This window comes from Pezoporus flaviventris, unplaced genomic scaffold (genome assembly GCF_033815535.1).
Source record: "Pezoporus flaviventris isolate CSIRO_AGI_PZ_B2104156 unplaced genomic scaffold, CSIRO_AGI_Pfla_v1 ptg000263l, whole genome shotgun sequence".
Classification (NCBI taxonomy): Eukaryota; Metazoa; Chordata; class Aves; order Psittaciformes; family Psittacidae; genus Pezoporus; species Pezoporus flaviventris.
Window position 1 is genome coordinate 61,671 of NW_026892810.1, and position 26,122 is coordinate 87,792.

Sequence of the window (26,122 nt, forward strand, 5' to 3'; positions counted from 1 at the left end):
CCTCACAGAGTCCTTGGTCAGGGTAAACATCACTTAGCAATAACCAACAACATCGGCTTCACCAACACTGTTCTCAAACTAGAAGTCAAAACACAGCCCTGCACCAGTTAACACAAAGGAAAAAACATGACTGCTACTGCTGAACCCAGGACATTATCCACCCCTTATTCCATACCATTCACGTCGTGCTCAGATCCCACATTTTCAATACACCATCGCTCTCCCACATATATACATCCATATACATACAGACCAAGAGGAAAAAATCATTTTCTTAGTGCATGGACCAATCCCTATAATGCTGCCGAGTCCATTCGGTCCATGATGTTCCAAGTTCATTCTCTGTTGGGATGATGGCTGGAGGGAAGTCAGGGCCAGTCGCTGGTGACCTGGAGACATCTAGTTGATGGGCTATAAAAGCATTACACAGCAGGCAACAGCATACAATTGAGTTCACTGGCTGCTTTCCCCTAAAATCAAATCCCCTTGAGGTATACATCGGACTTCCCCATCTTCCCGCATTACCCACCAAGTATATCCAGGTCCCTGAGCAAAAGCAATCCCACGAGTGGGTTTGCCTTTACCTGAAGCAGGAATAACCCAGACTGTCTTCCCCAGCAAATTCTTCATATGCACCACGGGAACTTTGTCCCCCTCTACAATATGTAAAAGTTCTGACTGGGCTGGGCCAGCCCTGTTGGCAGATCCTCTGGTGTTGACCAACCAGGTGGCCTTTGGTAAATGTGTATCCCAATGCTTGAAAGTTCCCCACCCATCGCTCTCAGTGTAGTTTTTAACAGCCCATTGTACCGTTCGATTTCCCCAGAGGCTGGTGCATGGTAGGGGATGTGATATACCCACTCAATGCCATGCTCTTTGGCCCAAATATCTATAAGGTTATTCCGGAAATGAGTCCCATTGTCTGACTCAATTCTCTCTGGGGTGCCGTGTCGCCACAAAATCTGTTTCTCAAGGCCCAGGATAGTGTTCCGGGCAGTGGCATGGGGCACAGCGTATGTTTCCAGCCACCCGGTGGTTGCTTCCACCATGGTAAGCACATGGCGCTTGCCTTGGCGGGTTGGTGGCAGTGTGATAGAGTCAATCTGCCAGGCCTCCCCATATTTATACTTCAACCATCGTCCTCCATACCAAAGAGGCTTTAACCGCTTGGCTTGTTTAATTGCAGCACATGTTTCACACTCATGAATAACCTGGGCAATAGTGTCCATTGTTAAGTCCACCCCTCGGTCACGGGCCCATCTATATGTCGCATCTCTGCCCTGATGGCCTGAAGTGTCATGGGCCCACCGGGCCAAAAATAATTCACCTTTATGTTGCCAATCTAAGTCCATCTGAGCCACTTCAATCTTAGCCGCTTTATCCACTTGTTGGTTGTTCTGGTGTTCCTCAGTGGCCCGACTCTTGGGTACATGGGCATCTACATGACGTACCTTCACCACCAGGTTCTGCACCCGGGCAGCAATATCTTTCCACAGTGCAGCAGCCCAGATGGGTTTACCTCTGCGTTGCCAGTTGCTCTGCTTCCATTGCTTCAACCACCCCCACAGGGCATTTGCCACCATCCATGAGTCAGTATAGAGATAAAGTACTGGCCACTTTTCTCGTTCAGCAATGTCCAGGGCCAGCTGGATGGCTTTCACCTCGGCAAATTGACTCGATTCACCCTCTCCTTCAGCAGTTTCTGCAACTTGTCGTCCAGGACTCCATACAGCTGCCTTCCATCTCCGATGCTTTCCCACAATACGGCAAGAGCCATCAGTAAACAAGGCATACTGCTTTTCACTTTCTGACAGTTTATTATATGGTGGGGCCTCTTCAGCACGCACCACCTCCTCCTCTGGTGACATTCCGAAATCTTTGCCCTCTGGCCAGTCCATGATGACTTCTAGAATGCCTGGACGACTGGGATTTCCTATTCGAGTTCGTTGTGTAATTAGTGCAGCCCATTTACTCCATGTAGCATCAGTTGCATGATGTGTAGAGGAGACCCTGCCTTTGAACATCCAGCCCAGCACGGGCAGCCGGGGTGCCAGGAGGAGCTGTGCTTCAGTGCCAATCACTTCCGAAGCAGCTCGAACCCCTTCATACGCTGCCAGTATCTCTTTCTCAGTTGGGGTATAGCTGGCCTCAGATCCTTTGTATCCCCGACTCCAAAAGCCGAGGGGTTGACCTCGAGTCTCCCCTGGAGCTTTCTGCCAGAGGCTCCAGGTAGGACCGTTCTCCCCAGCTGCAGTGTACAGCACATTTTTTACATCTGGCCCGGTCCGGACTGGTCCAAGGGCTACTGCATGAACTATCTCGCGTTTAATTTGCTCAAAGGCTTGTTGCTGCTCAGGGCCCCATTTAAAATCATTCTTCTTCCGGGTCACATGATAGAGAGGGCTTACAATCGACCTGTAATTTGGGATGTGCATTCTCCAGAACCCCACTGCACCCAAGAAAGCTTGCATTTCTTTCTTATTAGTTGGTGGAGACATTGCTGTTATCTTGTTGATCACATCTGTGGGGATCTGTCTACGTCCATCTTGCCATTTTATTCCCAAAAATTGAATCTCCTGTGCAGGTCCCTTGACCTTACTCCGTTTTATGGCAAAACCGGCTTTCAGCAGGATTTGGATTATTTTCCTCCCTTTCTCAAAGACTTCTTCCGCTGTATCGCCCCACACAATAATGTCATCAATGTATTGCAGGTGTTCTGGAGCTTGCCCCTGTTCCAGTGCAGTCTGGATCAGTCCATGGCAAATGGTAGGGCTGTGTTTCCACCCCTGGGGCAGTCGGTTCCAAGTGAACTGGACACCCCTCCAAGTAAAAGCAAACTGTGGCCTGCACTCTGCTGCCAAAGGAATGGAGAAAAATGCATTGGCAATATCAATCGTGGCATACCACTTGGCTGCCTTTGACTCTAGTTCATACTGAAGTTCTAGCATGTCCGGTACGGCAGCACTCAATGGTGGTGTGACTTCATTCAGGCCACGATAGTCTACTGTTAGTCTCCATTCTCCATTAGACTTTCGCACTGGCCATATGGGGCTATTGAAGGGTGAGCGGGTCCTGCTGATCACCCCCTGACTCTCCAGTCTACGGATCAGCTGATGGATGGGAATCAGGGAGTCTCGGTTGGTGCGATATTGCCGCCGGTGCACTGTTGTGGTCGCAATTGGCACTTGTTGTTCTTCAACTTTCAGCAACCCCACAGCAGAGGGATCTTCTGAGAGACCAGGCAAGGTGGACAGCTGCTCAATTTCCTCAGTCTCCAAAGCAGCAATACCAAAAGCCCACCGGTACACTTTTGGGTCTTTGAAGTACCCTCTCTTGAGGTAGTCTATGCCGAGGATGCATGGAGCCTCTGGACCAGTCACAATAGGGTGCTTTTGCCACTCCCTCCCAGTCAGGCTGATTTCAGCCTCCAGCACAGTCAACTCTTGGGATCCTCCTGTTACTCCAGAAATATAGATGGGTTCCACCCCTTGACAGCTTGATGGCATCAGGGTACACTGTGCACCGGTATCTACTAGAGCCTTATACTTCTGTGGGACTGATGTGCCAGGCCATCTGATCCACACAGTCCAGTAAATCCGATTGTCCCCTACCTCCACCTGGCTGGAGGCAGGGCCCCTCTAATGGTCGTCACAGCATTGGACACTTAAGTCGTGTTGAAAGGGATTATTCTTCATTATCACAGGAGCTGGAGTAAAATCAGCTCTTCCACTCCATCTGGGAAACTGCTCACCAGAGACTGAAGCCGTAGCTCTCATGCGACGATCAGTCTTGGCCCTTGCTCCCCTCTTCAGTTCACTCACCCGTTCCTCCAAAGCTGAAGTAGGTTTTCCATCCCACTTTGTCATGTCTTCTCCGTGATCCAGCAGGTAAAACCATAGGGTACCCCGTGGCGTATACCTTCTGTATCTCCTCTCTTGAATAATAGGACGTCTTTTGTTAATAGCTGAGACGTGTGTTGGTACACGTGAGGAGCTGGATAAATCAGATACATCGTCCCTCAATTTGTCGAGGTCCTGGGACAGTTTTTTCACAGCTGAGATGATGGAAGGAGTGAGATTGTCTTCGAACTCTCGGAGTTTATGAACCATTTCATCCACTGTTAGTGGTACTATGTCATTCCAGGTTACTGTTGCCAATGAATGGGCATATGATGACGGTGCATTCCGTGTAAGTTTTCGCCACATGGGTCGTGTACATTCAACTTCATCTGGATCTATAGGTGTATCCCCGTTATTCGGCTTGATGTGATAGATCATCTCTACGATGGCCGATTCCCTCAGAGACTGGATGCCTTTGTCTATAGTAGTCCACTTGGCCGAACGACTCGTAACATCGTCCTTGTACGGAAACCTTTCTTTCACAGCTGCCAAGAGCCGCCTCCAAAGGCTGAGGGACCTTTTCTCTCTTGCAATTGCTTTGTCAATTCCCCCTTCTCTAGCAAGTGATCCCAGCTGCTTGGCTTCTGTACCTTCTAGTTCGTGACCATCGGCCCCATTGTCCCAGCATCGGAGTAACCAGGTGATGATGTGCTCCCCTGGTTGACGGGTAAAATCTTTTCGCATATTCCGCAGCTCGGTTGAGGTCCGAGGTCGAGAAGTTACCTCTTCTTCTTCTTCTTCGTCATGTGATGATGACTCCTGATCAGATTCTGGGCCGGGTGGTGAATTCATTGGTTCTTCATCTCGCTTCACCCTTTTTGCCTCCTTTTTGCTTGTTCTCTTGCGTACAGGGGCAACTGATATTGGTATGAATTGGTCCTCTGGTTTGGCTGCAGTGATTATCACTGTGGTTTGAGTAGCGACTGTACTTGTTGCTGGGGGTGGTGTAGCTACCGTGCTTGGAGCTGGGGTAACCGCGCTGTCTGTTGCAGTTGAAGTTTGAGCAGCTGCTGTACTTGCCACTGGGGTAGCTGCGCAGTTCATTGCAGCCAAAGTTTGAGTAGCGACTGTCGCTTTGCCCTCAAATCCGCCGATATTCTTTTCCTTTTGAAGGTGCTGGATAGTGTTGAACAAGGCCCTGTAAGCATAGACCAAGCCCCAGCACGTTGCCGTGATTTGTCCATCTCTGGTATGGCCAGAATGACCACACACCTCATTTAAGTGTTTTACTAATTCTTCTGGATTTTGCAGTTGTTCGGTAGTGAAATTCCAAAATACTGGAGGGGCCCACTGACCTAGATACTTGCCCATACTATCCCACACACCCTGCCACTCATGGCTGTCCAGGCTCTGGGAAAATCTCTCGGTCCTCCTACATCGTCGTTTGACCCCAGACAAGACCCAAACCTGACTCTGCTTAACTCTTGAAATCAGTAGTGGGCAAAACACACTCTGTATGCGTGTTAGCATGGTGATTCCCATCACCATCAGCAAACAAGTCTCAACAGCATTAAAAGGCCATTCAAAAAATTCAAAACTCTCAAATGTAAATGGTCTGGGGGGACGACTAGGAGGGTAAAAGGATGTCTCCTTCACAGGTTGAGCACCTGAGAAGGAGAAAAAAGATGTGTAATTGCTAAGCACCTCCATCATATACCTCCCAAAGTATAAAGGTGGTGACCACACTGGGAACATAAACCAGATCAGTTTCATGATCAATGATTCTATTGTATTACAAGTCATTACCATAAAGTACAATGGGATAAAAACCTTAGCCCAAGCCCCACACTTGAAAAACACTAATACAGCCAATACCGGATGGACGTAAGATATGGTATACTGAAACTGTGAGATCAAGAGGAAAAACCTTGAGAGCCAATAAATCAGCATTGTGACGAGTGACTATCAATCCAGTCAGATCTGTTCTTATCTCAACCCCTCGTGCCCCACGTTGGGCGCCAAAAAGAACTGTCGTGGTTTAAACCCAGTCAGGTAACTTGTTCACTCACTCCCAGTGAGTGGTGCCGAGCTGACAACAATCAAGGTCCGTGTCCGTCTCCCCCCCCCCCCCCTGCACCGGGGCTCTCCCCTTCCCCGCTCCCGGAGGAACGGGGAGGAGGATCGAGAGAGTGCAACTCCTACGGGTTGAGACAAGAACAGTCCAGCAACAAATCACCACCGCTACTATCAGCTAAAACAATGATAAGGGAAAATAACAAGGGAAGAGAATACGATACCACCGGCCAAGAAAACGAGTTCCACCCGGAAGCTCCTGTCCTTCCGGGTAACTCCCAGTTACCCCCCACCCCGGGCATGACGTGCTGTGGTATGGAATACCTCCCCGGCTAGCCCGGGTCAGGCGCCCCGTCTCTGCTTCCTCACAGCTTCCCCTCCTCCCTGGCAGAGCATGAGCCTCACAGAGTCCTTGGTCAGGGTAAACATCACTTAGCAACAACCGACAACATCGGCTTCACCAACACTGTTCTCAAACTAGAAGTCAAAACACAGCACTGCACCAGTTAACACAAAGGAAAAAACATGACTGCTACTGCTGAACCCAGGACACCCCCAAAGCCAGATTTCACAGGACCCCATGGCAGTGCAGATACCTTCAGCCTGTGTGAGACCAAGGTGAGGGGGCCCAGGTCAAGGTTCGAGGCAGCAAAGACCTCGCTGAGCTCCACTTCCATTTTCTCCAGGACACTGAGGAGTCCTTTCATCTTGTGCTCCAGGAGCAGGTTCTTGAACCCTGTCTTCTGCTGCACCTCCTTAATGTCTTTGGTGAATTTCTGGTAGAACTCATCTCACTCTTCCTGCACCTGCTCCCAGAAACACAGCCCACCTTCACACCATGCTCAGTACCCCTGGCAAGGGGTTTGCCTGCAAACAGGTCCAGCAGCTCAGCCCTGCCTGCTCCAGCAGGAGCCTAGCTATTCCCTATGGCACCTGCAGCCCGTGGGGAAGGCAGGTGCTGGAGCACAGCTTACCTCCCTCCCAGGCTGGCACCTGCACTTCTGCTTCCACTTCCCCTCTAGGTATGGGCCACCCCCGAGAGCCCAATGGGCTGACAGACTCACTGCGGCACTATTTTAGCCCTCGGAGAGGGCCCCACAGCACATGGGGGTCTCTCCTACCCTCCCCACAGCTGGCAGCAGTCCCTGTCTCACAGCTAGTTAATAAGTGTCCTAATTAGGACACAATCTCTCCTCCAAAGCCTATTTCTGAATGCACTGAATATGTTGCTGCCTTAATTATAGGTTGTTTAACAAGGCCTCAGATCAATGTTCATATTTCTGGGGATTTCTATGAATTGCAAATGAGCTCCCTTCTGCCTCCACAGATTTATCTGGATTAGCTGAAGGGGGGAAAGGCTGGGTCTGGGAGAACTTGGTCAACAGGACTCATCCTGAGCCACCCCAGAACTGTGGGAGCAACCTCCGAACACCAGCAGGAGGAGGGAGTGAGCTGGGGCTGAGGGCCTGTGACAATCTCTCTGCCCCTGAGACACTGCTGTGGTCACAGTCCCTCACAGGCCAGGCAGGAACCACTGGAGTATGCATGATTGCTTAGCAAAGTACAAGGCCAGGCTTGTCTACTGACTGTGGGAGAGGCCAAAGCTGGGAGAAGCTTTGTTGGAAGCATCAGTTATCACATGGCTCTGGATTAGAACTTTTGAAAAGCCCTTGACTATGCACACTCTCCTGCTCAGTTTCCCGCAGCAGGGACAGGGTTTGAAGAGGGAAGCAGAATGCCCAGATCCATCTGCAATTCTCACCTTACTGAATCTCTGCTCCAGCACCTCGTGTTCCCACTGAAGATCCTTCAGTTCCTTCTAGGTGACTTTCAGATGGGCTTTTGTATTCTGTGAGCAGGAAGAGACAGTTAAAGAGCAGGGGTTTCTCTGGGAGGTGTGGGAGATGTGTTCTAGCAAGGGAGGAGAGTGAGCAGAGGGAGAGTTCTAGCAAGGGAGCAGAGACATGGTGAGAAAAGACAGGCAGAAGCATCTCCCTGCCCTCTACTCTGGTTTCTCAGAGTTCTGGGAGTCCCATCTGAGATCTCCCAAACACCTGGTCAAGCTGAAAGGGACTCACTCACTTTGCTCAGCAACCTGGCCAAGCCAAGTGGCAGAGGTCACTGCTGAGTGACTCCCTCCAGAAGGTCCAGGGTGACTTGGGAACAGGCTGGGCTGGCCACTCACCATCTGGGCCTCCTTGTTCTTGTCATAGTGGACCAACTTCTGCAGCTCAAACACCTGCTCCTGTGCCTGATGCAGGGACTCCTTCAGCTGCTTGCTCTGGAGCAGTACATCCACCTTCTTTTCCAAGTGATTCACTCTCTTCTGCAAGTCCTTGATCTGCTCCTGTTCTTGGGAACACAAGTGCCAACTCCCAGAGGCTGCCCAGCTCCTCACAGCTTCCCACACCATCAGACACCCTCCTGCTGCTGGACCAGCAAGCACACCTCCCTGGGCTCAAGAACTTCACTCATGTAACAGTGTACAACCTTCAAGAGACCAGCAGCACCCACACCACCACCTGGGAACTGGCCAGATCTGGGTGAAATCCTCCCAGGACTGCTATCATAGTGGCAGGATGACACTCTGCAGGCAAGGCTGGTGGCCAGCAGTACCTTCAGCAAGCTGATGAGCTCCAGGTTCTTAAGGGTGATGTCATTGTACTAGTTCTTCATGTCATTGAAGGCCTTCTTGTGGTTCATCATCAGCCATCCTTTTATAGCCACTGGGCATACATACATATTCATGAGGCTACATATGGATTACATCATTTTCCAGAAAGTTCCCCACATGTGTACAGAATTGTGGTGGTGGTCTCTGAGGGTCATTTACTTCTTCCAACAATCTTCATCACTTCTGGCAGCCTTTGAAGCACGCGCAATAGATGCTTATACCAGTTTAATTGGTTTGTTAGCACCAGAGACATAATAATCCTCCTATCCTACTTATCAGTTAGTTTAGCTGTAGCCCATCCTGGACACCTGCGGTTCCCAGATACTCCTTATCCCTGTGTCCTGTTCTTCTAGACTGTTTTTCTTAAAACTATGTCAACTATAACAATTTATCTTGTGAGAATTCTCAGTATGTTTTCTAGCTGTACTCTATTTTTTTCTCTATGTATCATGCACCTCAGTAATTTTCCATTGCTACTATTACAAAGCCATCAAACTTAACATTACTTAAAACTAATTCTAAAGGTTTCTATATTCCATTTTGTGATTTTGTGCCCCCCTTGTCTTAGCCCCTTGCTTTTAATTGTCCTTTTCCTCCTTTTTTTGTTGTTTTTTTTTTTGTTTGTTTCTAATTTCCAGCTTTCCCAGGTTAACAGCCTCCTTCTTTCCTTCATGAGCTAGAGGGGAAGCTTGAGGCCCCTGCACAGTTTGGGCCTGGAGCAAGCTTACTCTCAGCTACCCTGACATCTTGCAGCCTATTAATAGCATCCCGCAACTCAGCCACCTGCTGCAGGAGGACCTCCACCAGGGAGCACTGAGTGCAGCCCTGCCCATTGCGCACCTTTCCCTCACAAGACTAGTGCAGGCACTCTCTACACTCTGAACTCTGTACTGCAGCCTCCCCTCTCGTCTGCTCTGTCTGGATGCCTATGCTGGCCACCGCCTGGGCAGCCACAGAAGAGCTCCCAGACCGGGCCCTGGTTTTACGGCGAGCGCTCATCACCCCGCGCAAACTGCCACAACACACTCCTAATCGCTCGCATTCCCTGGGGCAGGTTTTTAACCAGTCAGGGCTGGTACCGCTGCTCCTGGCTCCGCCCCCTGTGAGTCAGCTGCTTACGTCAGCTGAGCCGCCGGTTCCTGGGCAGGTCCTGTCGAGGACTTGAGGCTTCCTCGGTAGCTCTTGTCTCTCCGAGTTGAGGCTCCTGGACGCTGATCTCCCCCCCCCCCTCCGGTGTTGAAGGCGTCTTCTCTCGAGCTACTCACCTCAGCAATTGACGATATTTTAACTTGTTTCCACATTTCCTTTAGATCAGTAGTAATTCTTCCACTTTGATCTATGTAGGAACAACAGCTATCATTGATTACAGAACAAACTCCTCCTTGGGATGCTAACAGTGTATCTAATGCCATTTGATTTTAGAGATGGAATAAGCCAGCTAACAAAGCTATGGAAAGTAATGTTTCATTCTGCTATGGGATTATATTCTCGTTTGATTCTTTTAATAAAACTCTGAACCCAGGTTCCAGAGGGATGAATGTCAATTACTGTAGTTTGGAATCACTACTCCTAGTATGCATGCCCCTTTCCAGTTAGGAGGCAAAGCCTTAGAGGCATTTTCTCCACATAACCAATACCACCCTTTCCCTTCAGGAACATTCCAGTAACCAGCTAAAGGTTATCGAAGGTGAAGTTGCATTGACCAGCTGCAATATGGGTAATTTCCTACTGACATGTTGCCTTGATTAAGAGTTTTGTTACTGGTTTCCTGGGTTCAGCAGTAGCAGTCATGTTTCTCCTTCTTGGTAGCTGGTGCAGTGCAGTGTTTTGACTTTCGGCCTGGGAACAGAGCTGATAGCAATAATGTTTTGGTTTGGCCAAGGACTTTGTGAGCCTCATGCTCTGCCAGGGAGGAGGGGAAGCCAGGAGGAAGCAGAGACAGGACACCTGACCCAAACTGACCAAAGAGGTATTCCATACCACAGCACGTCATGCCCAGGAGGTAACTGGGAGTTAGCCGGAAGGGCTGGGAGACTGGGGGGTTAGAGGAGGTATGGGTCGGTGCTTGGTCGGGGCTGGGGGGTGAGTTATCGGTTGGCTGGTGGTGAGGTGATGTATTCTCTTCCCTTGTTATTTCCTTTATCATTATTATAATTGGTGGTAGCAGTAGTGATTTGTGTTATACCTTAGTTACTAAACTGTTCTTATCTCAACCCGTGGGAGTTGCATTCTTTTTGACTCTCCTTTCCGTCCCTCCAGGAGCAGGGGGAGGGCAAGAAGGGGGGAAGTGAGTGAACAAGTTGCCTGACTGGGTTTAAACCACGACAGTGGTTACTCATTTAACTTCTGACATATTTGAGGCTTGTGTCCTTAAAACCTGTAAATTTGTATGGCTCTTGTCGGTATAAACAGGATCTCTCAAGAATCTATTCCAATTTGTCTTTAAAGGGGATAGGGAGGCCAATTAAAGGAATACCCAGTCTCTCTCCTGATTTAGGTAGCTGAGTACAGATCCAACAACCACTCTTGTTTAAGACATTAGTAATATTTTGTATCAATCTCAGATATAGATTTTGATTCCATGCTTCTTCACCTATTATTATACAAGTCCAAATTATGATCGATGTAGTCTCATATGTGTGGGTACTGAAGACTCGACACGCCATACTTTTTCTCGGTTCTGATGTGTTTCGGGTTCTGGTGCCTTCTTGATTCTTGAGTAATGTATCCAAGCAGGCTGTTCCTTTATCTTCACTGCTGTAAAGGTAGTCAGTAATACCTAGTATGGTCCACTCCACTTCTCTTCTAGGAGAACACCTGCAAAATTCTTAATAAAAACCCAATCTCCTGGCTTAAAAGGATGAATAGGATAATCTAAACCTCTCGCTCTTGTCTCTAATATTCTCTTATTTATTTCTTCTAATTGTTTTCCCAGATTAATCAGAAAGTGTCGGAGATAGCCTTCTCCCACTTCCTGAAGACTTTCTCCTTTAAACTGGGACTGATATGGTCTGCCATATAAAATTTTGTATGGGCCAACCTCTTCTTTTGACTGAGGTTTAGTTTGAATTCTTAATAGAGCCAGTGCTAAGGCTTGGTACCAATATAACCTGACATATTTTATTAATCTGTTGTTTGATCAGATGGTTCATCTTTTCTACTTGCCCACTGGCCTGAGGCCTGTATGGAACATGTAGTTGCCAATCAATTTCTAATTTTTGCTAACTTCTTGTAACAATTTTGCACTGAAGTGTGAGCCTCAGTCAGAAGAAATTGCCACTGGTACTCCAAAACAAAGTATTATATTGTTTAATAATGTTTTAATTACTTGTCTTGCATTATTTATTCCACAAGGGAATGCTTCTGGCCACCCTGAAAAAGTATCTGTCAATACTAACAAATATCAATAACCTCCTTTTGTAGGTAATTCAGAAAAATCTATTTGCCACTGTTGTCCCTGATAATTCACTTTTCCAATTGTCCCTACCTAATTCCTGTTTTCAGTCTTAGGGTTATTTTTCAGACATAGTTGACATTGTTTTGTCACTAATTGCACTATGGTACAGAAATTTCTTCCTATGATCTGTTTAAATGTTTATACAAGGCATTACTTCTCCAATGACTTTTGTTATGTTCTTCTTGTAACAACTTCCATAATTGATTATAGGGGATCACTACTCACCCATCAGGTATTTTTATCCAACCCTTTTCATTTTCCTGTCCTTCCAAGTCTTCAATTAGTTTCATATCTTCTTTAGAGTACCTGTTGACGCGGGAGTCACGGACAACGCAGAGACGATCAATGTGATCAAGCGATTGCCAAATTTATTACAAAGCCTTAACTCCTTATATACTATTTCTTACATGCAGTTACAGTGATTTGGCATATTATGATTGGATACATGTCTTGAAGACCCTTAGTGACTAACATATAATTGGTTAAGCACAGGTGTGAGAACTTGACCTCGAAAGCTTGCCAACAGTCCACAGTTCTCATTAACTCAGTGAATTCCAGCTTCTTCTTATCTTGCTTGCTTAAGCTTCCTTGGGCCTCTCACGGCCTTGCTGTGTCTTTCAGGATTATTCAGAGTTTCTGTACCAATTATCCATTCTCCCGTGAGAATACTGTCTCCACAAGTACCTAGGTTTATTTTGCTTAATTACCAGTTTACCGTCAGGAATTAAGGACATCACCTCAACTCTTTCTGTTTCTGCTGCCCGTTTAGCCTCACGATCAGCAAAATTATTTCCAATCTCTTGATAAGAGTTACCTCTTTGATGACCTTTACAATGTATGATAGCTACTTCATTGGGTAATTGTACAGTTTCTAACAATCGTAGAATTTCCATTGCATGTTTAATTTGTCTTCCCTGGGTATTTAAAAGTCCTCATTCTTTCCAAATTGCTCCATGTGCATGAACTACACCAAAGGCATATTTGGAATCAGTTCATATGTTTATCGCTTGTCCTTTGCCAACTCCAAGGCTCTAGTCAGGGCTATTATTTCTGCCTTTTGTGCTGAGGTGTTAGAGGGTAATGGTTTAGCTTCTATTACCTTTGAAGTTGTAGTTATGGCATATCCTGCTCTTCATTTACCATCTTTAATAAAGCTGCTGCCATTGGTGAACCAGGAATCTGCAGCCTCCAGAGGCTCCTCCTTCAGATCTGTTCAGCTTGAATATACTGTCTATAGTGGCCAAGCAGTTGTGAGTCAACAGTTCAGTAGGGGTTTCCTGAAGGAAAGATTCTAGGAGTGTTGATACTGCATGTGATACTAACACAGTGATCTTTTGTCCCAGTGTAAATTTTTGGGCCTTTTGGATGTTTAAGATAACTGCTGCCACTGCTCTCAAGCATCCAGGCCAGCCTTTACTTGGTTCATCCAGCTGATTTGAAAAATAGGCCACTGCTCTTTTATAAGGTCCCAATCTTTGAGCCAAAACCCCCAAGGCAATTCACTGTTTCTCATAGGAATATAGCCAGAAGTGTTTAGTTATGTCCAGAAGCCCCAGAGCTGGAGCTCTCATGAGTTCCGTCTTTAAACTTCTAAACACTTCTTCAGCTTGATCTGTCCATTTTAGAAAGGTTGGATTTTATTTTAGCAGCTCATGGTGTCTTACCAGAACACCATAATTATGGATCCAGAGTAGACACCATGCTGTCATTCCCAGAAATGTCCGGATATCTTTAACTGTGGATGGTCACGGAGTTTGACAGATTGCTTCCTTCTGAGCTGCTCCAAGTTCTGGTTGTCCTCCTGTTATTTTTGCATCCTAAATTAGTTGAGCCTTCAATTTAGATACCAGTTATCCATTTAGCCCTAGAAAGTTTAACAATTCTACAGTCCATTTTACACATTCTTTCTCAGTTTCTGTAGCAATTAACAGGTCATCAACATATTGTAGTAAAGTGCCTGTCTGGGTGGGTGCTTCCCAAGATTCTAATTCTTTTGCCAATTGATTTCTGAAAATGGTCAGACTTCTTTTTTTTAAATCCCTGAGGTAACATCATCCAAGTGAGCTGTGTCCTCCTTCCTGTTTCAGGGTTTTCACATTCAAAAGCAAATAAATTTTGACTTTCTTTGGCCAGGGGCAGACAGAAAAATGCATCCTTTTAAGTCCAAAATGGTAAACCACTTCTGATTATTGCTCAAGTTAGTCTGATGCGAAGGGTTAACCGATGTACAGGGGGTAGGTCAAGCTGCTTGTTTAAGTGTTATTGTTTGTTCATGCTTATCATACTTGCAATATACAAGGGGGGTAGATCAAGCCACTTGCTTAACAATATTACTACTCGTTTATGCTTATCGTACTCACCATATATGCTAGAACAAGATGTAAGGACGTGGCTATTGTTAAGAGGCAGGGACCGTGACTTCATTCCAGTCCTTTGGACGCCTAGGCTGACTGAAATTGGCTCTGCGCTTTGGACAATGACCAAACCTCCAGGGAGAATGCATAACGACTAGAGGTGAAAAGTTCAGGCTCCAGGAAGACTTGTTTACTTCATCTTGGAACCCTCGCCCACGACCACTAGGAGGCACTGCGCAGGCGCAAAGGACTTCTTAGGTCATTATAATACGATGCAGGAATAGGACATGAATATGTATAGGCGTGTTGTGCAACCTCATGCATATGTATAACTTTAGAGGATAAATGTAAAGGGGAAACGACACTAAGGCACGCATGCCTTTGGAAGAGTTATCCCCCATGCAACTCAGCGCTGAATAAAACATACCTACTTTACAACTTTGTCATGGTTTAAACCCAGTCAGGTAACTTGTTCACTCACTCCCAGTGAGTGGTGCCGAGCTGACAACAATCAAGGTCCGTGTCCGTCTCCCCCCCCCCCCCCCCTGCACCGGGGCTCTCCCCTTCCCCGCTCCCGGAGGAACGGGGAGGAGGATCGAGAGAGTGCAACTCCTACGGGTTGAGACAAGAACAGTCCAGCAACAAATCACCACCGCTACTATCAGCTAAAACAATGATAAGGGAAAATAACAAGAGAAGAGAATACGATACCACCGGCCAAGAAAGCGAGTTCCACCCGGAAGCCCCTGTCCTTCCGGGTAACTCCCAGTTACCCCTGGGCATGACGTGCTGTGGTATGGAATACCTCTTTGGTCAGTTTGGGTCAGGTGTCCTGTCTCTGCTTCCTCCCGGCTTCCCCTCCTCCCTGGCAGAGCATGAGCCTCACAAAGTCCTTGGCCAAACCAAAACATCTCTATCAGTTCTGTTCCCAGGACGAAAGTCAAAACACAGCACTGCACCAGCTACCAAGAAGAAGAAACATGACTGCTACTGCTGAACCCAGGACAAACTTTAACGAGTTGTGCAGTATATCTGCACATCAAGTCAATAAGGTATACAAATTAACTACTACTGGATGAATATCCTCCACAATTTTGTTGATTGCTCTGAGATCTTGAACTAATCTGTAACTTTTCCCATCGGATTTCTTTAATGGCAAGATAGGAGTATTATATTCTGATTCACATTCAATTAATAAACCATATTTAAAAAAAAAATTATTTCTTTGATTCCCTTTTGATCCTCCAGTTTTAAGGGATTGTCCTGGGTTTAGCAGTAGCAGTCATTTTTTCTCCCTCTTAGTAGCTGGTGCAGCACTGTGTTTTGACTTTCAGCCTGGGAACAGAGCTGATAACACCAATGTTTTTAGTTACTGCTCAAATGTTTACACTGGCCATACGACTTTGTGAGTCTCATGCTCTGCCAGGGAGGAGGGGAAGCTGAGAGAAAGCAGAGACAGGACACCTGACACAATCTAGCCAAAGAGGTATTCCATACCACAACACGTCATGCCCGGGGAGGTAACTGGGAGTTACCCAGAAGGACACTCTCTTCTCGGTAGGGCTCGTTTCGGCGGGTTGTATTGAATTCTCTTCCCTTGTTATTTCTCTTATCATTATTATTATTGGTGGTAGCAGTAGTGATTTGTGTTATACCTCAGTTACTGGACTGTTCTTATCTCAAACCGTGGGAGTTACATTCTTCCGATTCTCCTCCCCATCCCGGGGGGGGGGGGGGTGAGGGGGAAGGAAAGAAAGGGGGGGGCAGTAGAAACTGTGTGACTGACTTGGTTTAAAACACAACAGGGATATTGTTTATTCTAATTGGGCAGGCCCCCCTTTTATTTCTACTTTAACAGGCAAAGCGGTTTTTTGCCTTACCTGGAACTTCAGATGACTATACTCCCAGATATACCTTATTAAGGATTTCTTCTATTTCAGGGAGGTCCTCCTGTTTGCTTTTCTGTTGAATTAAAGATAAACTCAAAACTTCAATTAATTGAGAGTTTTTGGCTTTTAATTCCATTTTGCCTTCTTTAAATGCTTCTTCTCGCCCTAATAAAGATTTTTGGAGAATTTGGCATGTATAAAAATTTATGCATTCCTATTTCTTTTCCCAATTTATACTCTAAAGTTTTCAGAAAGAATGCTTTTTTTGGTTTTGTTTCTTTGTTGTTTGTTTTTTTGTTTGTTGTATTTTTTCTTGGTGGCCAGTAGCTCCCACATCTGTAACAAATTCTTTTCCTCTGATTTAACGTCAAATAAGTTGCTCCTGTATCCACTTAAAAATTCCACTTTATTTCCTCTAGTCCCTATTTTTAATTTAATCAGTGGATCTGCTATGGTAGATTCCCCAGGTCCCCATCAGTCTAGTTCCAATTCAGTCACTGGAGCCACCCCATAGCACTCCCCCCAGGTCAGTCTCACTTCCAACATCCAAACTCCTTACAGTATGCACACTAACCCCATCCCACAGGAGAATTCAATTTCTCACCTCTGCCTGACATTCCTCCTCTACCTCTGCCTCGTCCTCTCACATTAGTCCCTCCACCAGTTTCTACTTTTCCCAAAGGAGCCACTGTAGCCATGCCTATAGCACGACTCAGCTCTTTCTTCTCTACATGTTCCCAATTCCTATACACTCTCCACACTTCTTTAACATTCTCAAGTCCTTCTGCTCTGTTGCCAGTGACAGCAACCTCTTCCTCCTTATCAGTAACAGGGCAGATGCCAAGAGTGCTCCTCTCAGAGGTACCTGTGATGCATAATCCCCCAACCTATCTTCCTGATTACTCTGTTTGGTTTGTTTTCTTTTTTAACTTTAAACATCATTCCCCCAATATCACAGGCTAAACAACATCTCTCCAGCTTAGCTTTCTGTTTTTCCCTGTTCTTTTCCAAAGCCAAAATTAGGGATCTGGCAGAGCTATATTAATTTCACATTTAGTCTGCCACTCTGGGTGGTTTCTTAAAGTGAAAAACATATCTGCACACGTCACTTCTTCCCATTTTCCCTGGCACCTCAAAAGCAACATTAATGGTAACAATGTATTATAATTCAGAGTTCCATTTTTAGGCCATTTCTCCTGATCCCACAGAGTAGACAACAGCCACCACTGGTTAAAATATTTCACCAACATTTTCTTATTTACTGAGCCCCCAGGAAACCCTCCCAGCTCTTTCCAATGTGCCAAAATGCACCCTAAAGGACTCTTAAGATCTATCCACTCTGCCAATTTCCCATTATCAATCTCGCATTCACACACACGGGATCCCACAGAAATGCTCCACACAGTTACAATATTTGAGACAGAGACTAAAACTGTATCAAACAAACAACAATTAACAGTTATAACAGTATGTCACCAATACCAAAATCACAAGACCAAAATCATAATTATAACAAGCCACAACATAAGTCAAACACCAGTAAAATACAAAATCTTTTCTGCAAGACAACCACTGCGTCTTGTAGGACCCAAACTACAAGATGCCCCTTGCTTCTTGTGGGTGTATACCAAACCCAGAAAATCCAAAACCTTTTCTACAAGACACCCACTGCATCTTGCAGGACCCAAACCACAAGATGCCCCTGCTTCTTGTGGGTGTATACCAAATGGACGCTAGCAGTTGGGTATACGCCTTTACCTACAAGATTTCCTATCTCGATTTACGGAAGGCTTCCAAACCTTGCATATGTTCTACCAAACCAATTTACCAAACCAAGATGCCCTTACGGACTATATAAAAGAAAAGAATACCTTTTATGAAGATGATCCTTGTCTGTTCCCGCAGTGATCCAAATGAGCCCTTATTTACAACCCTGTTCTTCAATCAACCCCATTCTTCAATCCACCCTGTTCTTCAATCAACCCCATTCTTCACCTAGGAATCCCTCCTCCCCATTCCTGCACATTCTAGGGTCTCCAAGTTACTGGTGTCTGTGGAAAACACCATCCCACCCCACGGAGAGAGTCAGGAGGCTCCTGCTCACACGCTGGGGCTGGGAGGGCTCAGCCTGAAGCCCTACCGCCTCCCTGTGCAGCAGACACACCTCGCACAGAGCTCCAGCCAGGCCAGGGATATACCAGGTGCTTGTTTTTCACCACCACCTTGTTGGTCAGCTCCTGCTCCTTCAGCTCTGTGAAAGTGTTGTTTTCGCATATTGAGGATGAGGCTTTGCAATATTAAGGCTTTATATTAAGACTTTGCAATATTGGGGTTGGGGCTAAGTTACTAAGGAAACAAAACAAAGGGTTTGAAAGGGTTTCTCAGCCTGGAGGAGAGAAGGCTGCGTAGAGACCTCATAGCAGCCTTCCAGTATCTGAAGGGGGGCTATAGGGATGCTGGGGATGTACTATTCATTAGGGACTGTAGTGACAGGACAAGGGGTAAGGGTTAAAACTTAAACAGGGGAAGTTTAAATTAGATATAAGTGTGGAATACCAACTCACTCCTCTAATAGAGATAACAGAGTTTTACTGAGGGACAAAGTCAATAATGCAAAAGCAACAGCGCTGGGCGCGTGACTGTAGCCAGAGGCACACTGATTAGTATTTGTTACAGGATAATATATTTTCACTATTGCATTAGTCTGATTCGGAGAAATCTCCAGGAACTCGCCAACAAAGTTTTAAATTGACAAGCAGGTATGCTTTATTGCAGCACCGGGAGACACGGGGGATTGCTCCTCCAAGTGTGTCTCTGCCAAGCATCAACCAGGCTGTGATTATAATGTCCTTAAACATACACATTCATTAGATTATATACGTTGCATCATACTTTTTAGAGAAGGCCTCCTGTATGCATACAAAAATGTGGTAGTGGGCTTTTGGACACCTGGTGGTTATTTTTTCATCACTTTAAGATCGTTGTCATATCAGTAACCACCATGTGGTTCTGGCAAAGCTTATCTTAGTAATTTCCTTTTCTCTATAGTTGCTAACAAAGCCTAACATTCTTGAGGTTACTTATTTACAACCCTATTCTTCAATCAACCCCATTCAAGTCATATACATAATCATAATTCCAGCATATAGGCAGGGAATATTATAACTAGCTCCAGGAACTTATTATCATAAGTCTCCTCCTCTTGGCATCTGCACACTGCTCTCTGGTGACTGTGGGCAGGGGTCTTGAGGATGAAGTAAGCAGTATTCCTCTTGTGAGTAGGGGTCTTCAAGATGAAGTAAGCAGTCTTCCTCGCAGTGTACTTTTCACCTTTGGCACAGTTGGACACCCCACTAATCTCAGAACTAGCTGAAACCAGCCATATCTATAATTCTCCTGATAGTGGGCAAAGATTTAGAACAGTGTGACCTTCCTGCAAAATTTATTGCAGGACAGGAGTATGCAAAGCTAGCAGATGCTTGGGAGGCTCTGTCTCTAACTGATAAGTAGAAGGATGGTGTGAAATAACTCATTCATGTTTAGTGGGGCCGCTAAATCCTGTTATCTCACCACAGACTTACAACACAAACACTGGTCTTTATCTTTGACCTAAGTTAAGTTAAAAAGTACTTTAACTCATTTTTTCCAGGGACTAGCTTTTCTTATATCAAGCCCCCTCCCAGCCCCTTCTTTCTTAAACCTTTACAAATTCTTTTGCTGTGTGACTCCATTTTGCTCAAGAGTTCTGGCCATTTTCAACTTGTTGTCTAATCTTGTGCCCTTAGCGAGCTTTTTTTCCGTTATTGTGAACTCATACAGTTATATCCACATAGCAACACCTATGATTTGCGATAACCAATACATTTACGTGTTTATCACATTGGGCAACCCATTCCAGTCAAATGCTTTGCACAAGTCCAGGTAGATGACGTCAGACTTCTCTACCCCTGTCCATCAGTTCCATAGCCCCATCACAGACGGCCACCAAATTGGTCAGGCAAGATTTCCCCTTAGTGAAGCCATGCTGGCTGTCACCAACCACCTCATTGTTTTTCATGTGTCTTAGCATGCCTTCCAGGAGACTCTGCTCCAAGATTTTGCCAGGCACAGATGTGAGACTGACTGGTCTGTAATTCCCTGGGTCATCCATTTTCCCCTTCTTGAATATGGGGGTTATATTTCCCTTTTTCCAGTCATTGGGAACTTCACCTGACTGCCATGATTTTTCAAATATGATGGCCAGTGGCTTAGCAACTTCATGAAGTAAGTAGTGAAACCAGCCATATCACTAATTCTTCTGATAACTAGCAAAGATTTAGAACACTCTGAAATTCCTGCAAAATTTATTGCAGGATGGGTAGACAAGGAGTATCCCAGGCTAGCAGATGTTTGGGAGGCTCTGTCTCTAAACTAACTGATAAGTAGAAGGATGGTGTGAAATAACTCATTCATGTTTAGTGGGGCCACTAAATCCTGTTATCTCACCACAGACTTACAACACAAACACTGTTCTTTAAAGCTAAAGGTACTTTAGAAGACTAGTGTGAAACAATTTACTTATGTTTAGTGGGGCCACTAAATTCCACAGATTTGCAACATAAACAATGTTCTAATGTTCTCTTTCTACAACCTAAGTTAAGCTAAAAAGTACTTTATGTTTTCCAGGCACTAACTTTTCTTATACTGAGCCCCCCCCCCCTTCTTTTACCTTTTGCTGTGGTTTAAACCCAGCCAGCCATAAATCACACAGTCGCTCTCTCACTCCTGCCCTTTCTTTTCCTCCCCCTACTCCCGGAGGGACAGAGAGGAGAATCAAAAAGAATGCAACTCCCATGGGCTGAGATAAGAACAGTTTAGTAACTAAGGTATAACACAAATCACTACTGCTACCACCAATAATAATAATGATAAAGGAAATAACAAGGGAAGAGAATACAACACCTCACCACCCACCAACCAATAACTCACTCCCCCTCCAGACCAAGCACCAACCAATACCTAGTCCAACCCCGCAGAAAACTAGCCCTTCCGGGTAACTCTGTTACATCCTGGGCATGACATGCTGTGGTATGGAATACTTCTTTGGTCAGTTTGGGTCAGGTGTCCTGTCTCTGCTTCCTCCCGGCTTCCCCTCCTCCCTGGCAGAGCATGAGGCTCAGAAAGTCCTTGGCAATACCAAACATTTGAGCAGTAACTAAAAACATTGGTGTTATCAGCACCGTTCCCAGGCCGAAAGTCAAAAACACAGTGCTGCACCAGCTACTAAGAAGGAGAAAAAATGACTGCTACTGCTGAACCCAGGACACCTTTACAAATTCTTTCACTATGTGAATCCATTTTGCTCAAGAGTTCTGGCCATTTTTAACTTGTTGTCTAATCTTGTGTCTTTATCGAGCTTTGTTTCTGTTACTGTGAACTCATACAGTTATATCCACATAGCCACATGTATGATTTGCGAAAGCCAATACATTTATGTGCTTATCACATAATGAAGAAATTCTTTACTGTTAGGGTGGTGAGGCACTGGAATGGGTTGCCCAGGGAAGTTGCGAATGCTCCATCCCTGGTGGTGTTCAAGGCCAGGTTGGTTTAGTATGCAGTGTCCCTGCCCATGGCAGGGGGTTTGGAAGCAGATGAACTTAAGGTCCTTTCCAACCCTAACTATTCTATGGTTCTATGGTTCTGTGGTTCTATTCTAAATACCATGACTCAAACAGACACACTCTGAGAAGACAATGTCATCTCTGGATGAAAAATATATTCTGTGGTTAAAAAGACTATCTTCGTACAAACCATGAAACTAAGCTGGTGCAAACTGGTTCTGTAGTTAAACAGTAAGTTGGGGTACCACATGTCTGCCAGACAGTTATGAAATTGAACCATAAAAGGAGATAAATAAATAAGAGGAAGGGGTGTACAAAATTGAGTAAGGGGAGATGTAAGGCTGGAGAGTATGGAACTCTGTCTGGGGACAGGTGAGCAGTCCACAGAGAGTTTGTGGGCCAGGGTTAAAGGGAACATAGCTATGGGAGACATTACTGTGGGGATCTGTTACAGACCGCCTGATCAAGGAGAACCTGTGGATGAAGCACTCTATAGACAGATAGGAAAAGCCTCACGCTCGCATGCCCTTGTTCTCATGAGTGACTTCAACCACCCTGACATCTGGTACGGCCCGGCACAAGCAATCCAGGAGGTTCCTCGACTGTGTAGAAGACAACTTCCTTCTGCAAGTAATAGAGGAGCTGACAAGCAAAGGTGCCGTGCTTGACCTCGTGCTCACCAACAGGGAAGGGCTCGTTGGAAATGTGACGCTCCAGGGCAGCCTTGGATGCAGCGATCATGAAATGCTCGAATTTGAGATCCTCAGGACAGTGAGAAGAGCGTGCAGCAAGCTCACTGCCCTGGACTTCAGAAGAGCAGACTTTGGCCTCTTCAGGAACCTGCTTCGGAAGGTTCCATGGGATACAGCCCTAGAGGGCAGAGGGGCCTAAGACTGTTGGTTGATATTCAAGGATCACCTGCTGCAAGCTCAGGAGTGTTGCATCCCAACCAGAAGGAAGTGCAGCAGGAGGGCCAGGAGACCTCCTTGGATGGATAAGGAGCTCCTGAGGAAAATTCAATTGAAAAAAGAGGCTTATAATAAGTGGAAGCAAGGACAGGTGGCATGGGAAGAGTACAGGGATGCTGTCCGAGAAGCTAGGGACCAGGTTAGGAAAGCTAAGGCTCAGTTAGAATTAAACTTAGCTAGAGGTATTAAAGATAACAGGAAGGGATTCTACAGGTACATAGCAAATAAAAAACAGATGAGGGACAATGTGGGCCCTCTCCGGAAGCTCTCAGGAGAACTGCCTACACAGGATTTGGAGAAGGCTGAAGTTCTGAATGACTTCTTTGCTTCGGTCTTCACTGCCAAAGGCTCTGACTGCACCACCCAAGTCGTGGAAGGCAGATGCAGGGACTGTGAGAATGAAGACCTTGCGCCCACTGTAGGAGAGGAACTGGTTCGAGACCATCTTAAAAATCTGAATGTGCACAAGTCCATGGGTCCTGATGAGATCCATCCGCAGGTCCTGAAGGAGCTGGCAAATGAAGTTGCGAAGCTGCTGGCCATCATATTTGAGAAATCATGGCAGTCAGGTGAACTTCCCGATGACTGGAAAAAGGGAAATATAACCCCCATATTCAAGGAGGGGAAAATGGATGACCCAGGGAATTACAGACCAGTCTCACATCTGTGCCTGGCAAAATCTTGGAGCAGATTCTCCTGGAAGGCATGCTAAGGCACATGAAAATCAACAAGGTGCTTGGTGACAGCCAGCATGGCTTCACTAAGGGGAAATCCTGCCTGACCAATTTGGTGGCCTTCTATGATGGGGCTACAGATCTGATGGACAGGGGTAGAGCAGTTGATGTCATCTACCTGGACTTGTGCAAAGCATTCGACACTGTCCCACATGACATCCTTGTCTCTAAATTGGAGAGACATCAATTTGATGGATGGACCACTCAGTGGATAAAGAACTGGCTGGATGGCCGCACACAAAGAGTTGGGGTCAATGGCTCAACGTCCGGCTGGAGACCAGTAACGAGTGGTGTCCCTCAGGGATCAGTGTTGGGACCGGTCTTGTTTAACATCTTCGTCGCGGACATGGACAGTGGGATTGAGTGTGCCCTCAGCAAGTTTGCCGATGGCACCAAGCTGTGTGGATCGGTTGATACGCTGGAGGGAAGGAATGCCATCCAGAGGGACCTTGACACACTTGTGAGGTGGGTTGATGCCAACCTCATGAGGTTTAACCATGACAAGTGCAAGGTCCTACACTTGGGTCGGAGCAATCCCAGGCACAGCTACAGGTTGTGCAGAGAAGAGATTCAGAGCAGCCCTGCGCAGAAGGACTTGGGGGTGCTGGTCGATGAGAAAATGAACATGAGCAGGCAGTGTGCGCTTGCAGCCCAGAAAGCCAACCATATCCTGGGCTGCATCAAAAGGAGCATGACCAGCAGGTCGAAGGAGGTGATCCTGCCCCTCTACTCTGCTTTTGTGAGACCTCACCTGGAGTATTGTGTGCAGTTCTGGTGTCCTCAACATAAAAAGGACATGGAACTGTTGGAACAAGTCCAGAGAAGGGCCACGAGGATGATCAGGGGACTGGAGCACCTCCCTTATGAAGACAGGCTGAGGAAGTTGGAGCTGTTCAGCCTGGAGAAGAGAAGGCTGCGTGGAGACCTCATAGCAGCCTTCCAGTATCTGAAGGGGGCCTATAGGGATGCTGGAGAGGGACTCTTCATTAGGGACTGTAGTGACAGGAGAAGGGGTAATGGGTTAAAACTTAAACAGGGGAAGTTTAGGTTGGATATAAGAAGGAAATTCTTTCCTGTTAGGGTGGTGAGGCACTGGAATAGGTTGCCCAGGGAGGTTGTGAATGCTCCATCCCTGTCAGTGTTCAAGGCCAGGTTGGACGAGGCCTTGGGTGATATGATTTAGCGTAAGGTGTCCCTGCCCACGGCAGGGGGGTTGAAACTAGATGATCTTAAGGTCCTTTCCAACCCTAACTATTCTATGATTCTATGATTCTAACCAGAGGCGGGACAGTTAGCACGTAGATTACACGTCAGATAGGCTGTAAACCTTGGAGTACCCAACCAGTGGGGAAACAAGGGAGGGAACCTGTGGACGGGATGAGAAATGTAAATCAAAGTTCTGCTTTTGCTGGGTGTGCCTACTTGCTAGGACACCCGTTTTTGCACAAACTTTAATATTAGCTGCTTCACTGCTGTGTCTAACTGAGGCCTGCCTGAACCTAGAAGCCATTTCTCACAAGCTTCACTTTCAAGGAGCACTTGTCTTTCTGCAGCTCCATCTCCTGGGCCAGCTTCACAGACAGGATGCCCTCTGCCTTCAGCTCAGTGAGGTTTTCCTGGTGTTTGTACAGCAGGTGCTTCACCTTCTGCTTGTAAACCTAAAGACAACTCACAGACCGGGTGAGGTTCTTCAGCAGGAGACACCCAGAGCTGGGATATTGGCTAAGATGCTCTTGGCTCACATCCCTCCCAGATCCTCCTCCTCTTCCCCCTTCCCTCTCTTCCTCAGAGCTGCCCGAGTCTCACCCCAATCTTGGGGCACTCTCAGACTTCTCCCCTCCCACCTTGATCTCCACTTGATGCTGTGTTGCAGAATGACTCTAAGAGCAGGACCATAGAGCCCTGGAGGACTGTGCGAGCAAGGCAGGGGCTGGCCCCCACAGGTAACCGGAAACCGGACATGGGAGGAGAATGTGGAGGAAGCTGTGTGGGGCTAACCAATACTGTTGTGCCAAGGAGGAGTGGCTGAATACCATTCCTATATATATGTGAACTGCGTCACAAATAAAGTAGAAGTTTGCTTATCACCCATATTGGGTTGGCCTGTCTGCTTCTCCTCGCCGCTTACAATGCTGCTCCTCCATCTCCCAGTCCTTGTTGCACAGCTCCACTCTCTTCTCCTCCAGCTGCCAGCGGGTGATCTCCCAGAGGGTGTGCATCATGTCATGCTCCAGCTGGAAATAGCTGTGCTCTTCCTGTTCCCAGTCCAGCTCCTCCTGGAGATGCACAATGTGCTTCTCCAGCTGCAAAGGAGAGAGGAAGAGTCAAGTAGGGGGACATGGAGGCCTCAGAAAGGTACCTTTGCAAGACACCCATGGCAAGCCATGTTGCAAACCTGACAGGACACAGTGGCATTTACTTGGATGAAGAAGAGCAGGAAAAAAGGGGAGAAGCCCTGACCTACCCTGGGCTCGACAGAACCCATCAGTCTCTGGAAGAACAGTAACAAAAACTTATAGGCAGCCTGGGCT

General features: G+C 46.5%; 1 protein-coding gene and 1 long non-coding RNA gene across 2 annotated transcripts in view; both read right to left on the bottom strand.

Moving 5' to 3' along the window:
• The window catches only part of GAS8 (growth arrest specific 8), a 38,325-nt gene that overhangs the window by 11,352 nt on the left and 851 nt on the right, over positions 1-26,122 (bottom strand). The window contains 7 exon segments of the mRNA XM_061442978.1: positions 6,509-6,718; positions 7,675-7,761; positions 8,098-8,259; positions 8,529-8,638; positions 25,093-25,249; positions 25,436-25,469; positions 25,725-25,894. Coding sequence (XP_061298962.1) covers positions 6,509-6,718; positions 7,675-7,761; positions 8,098-8,259; positions 8,529-8,638; positions 25,093-25,249; positions 25,436-25,469; positions 25,725-25,894 — 930 coding nt within the window.
• On the bottom strand, positions 12,171-13,273 carry LOC133263268 (uncharacterized). The gene is made up of 2 exons (XR_009741459.1): positions 12,728-13,273; positions 12,171-12,349 (listed from the first exon to the last, which is right to left on the bottom strand). It is a non-coding gene; the product is annotated as an uncharacterized LOC133263268 (long non-coding RNA).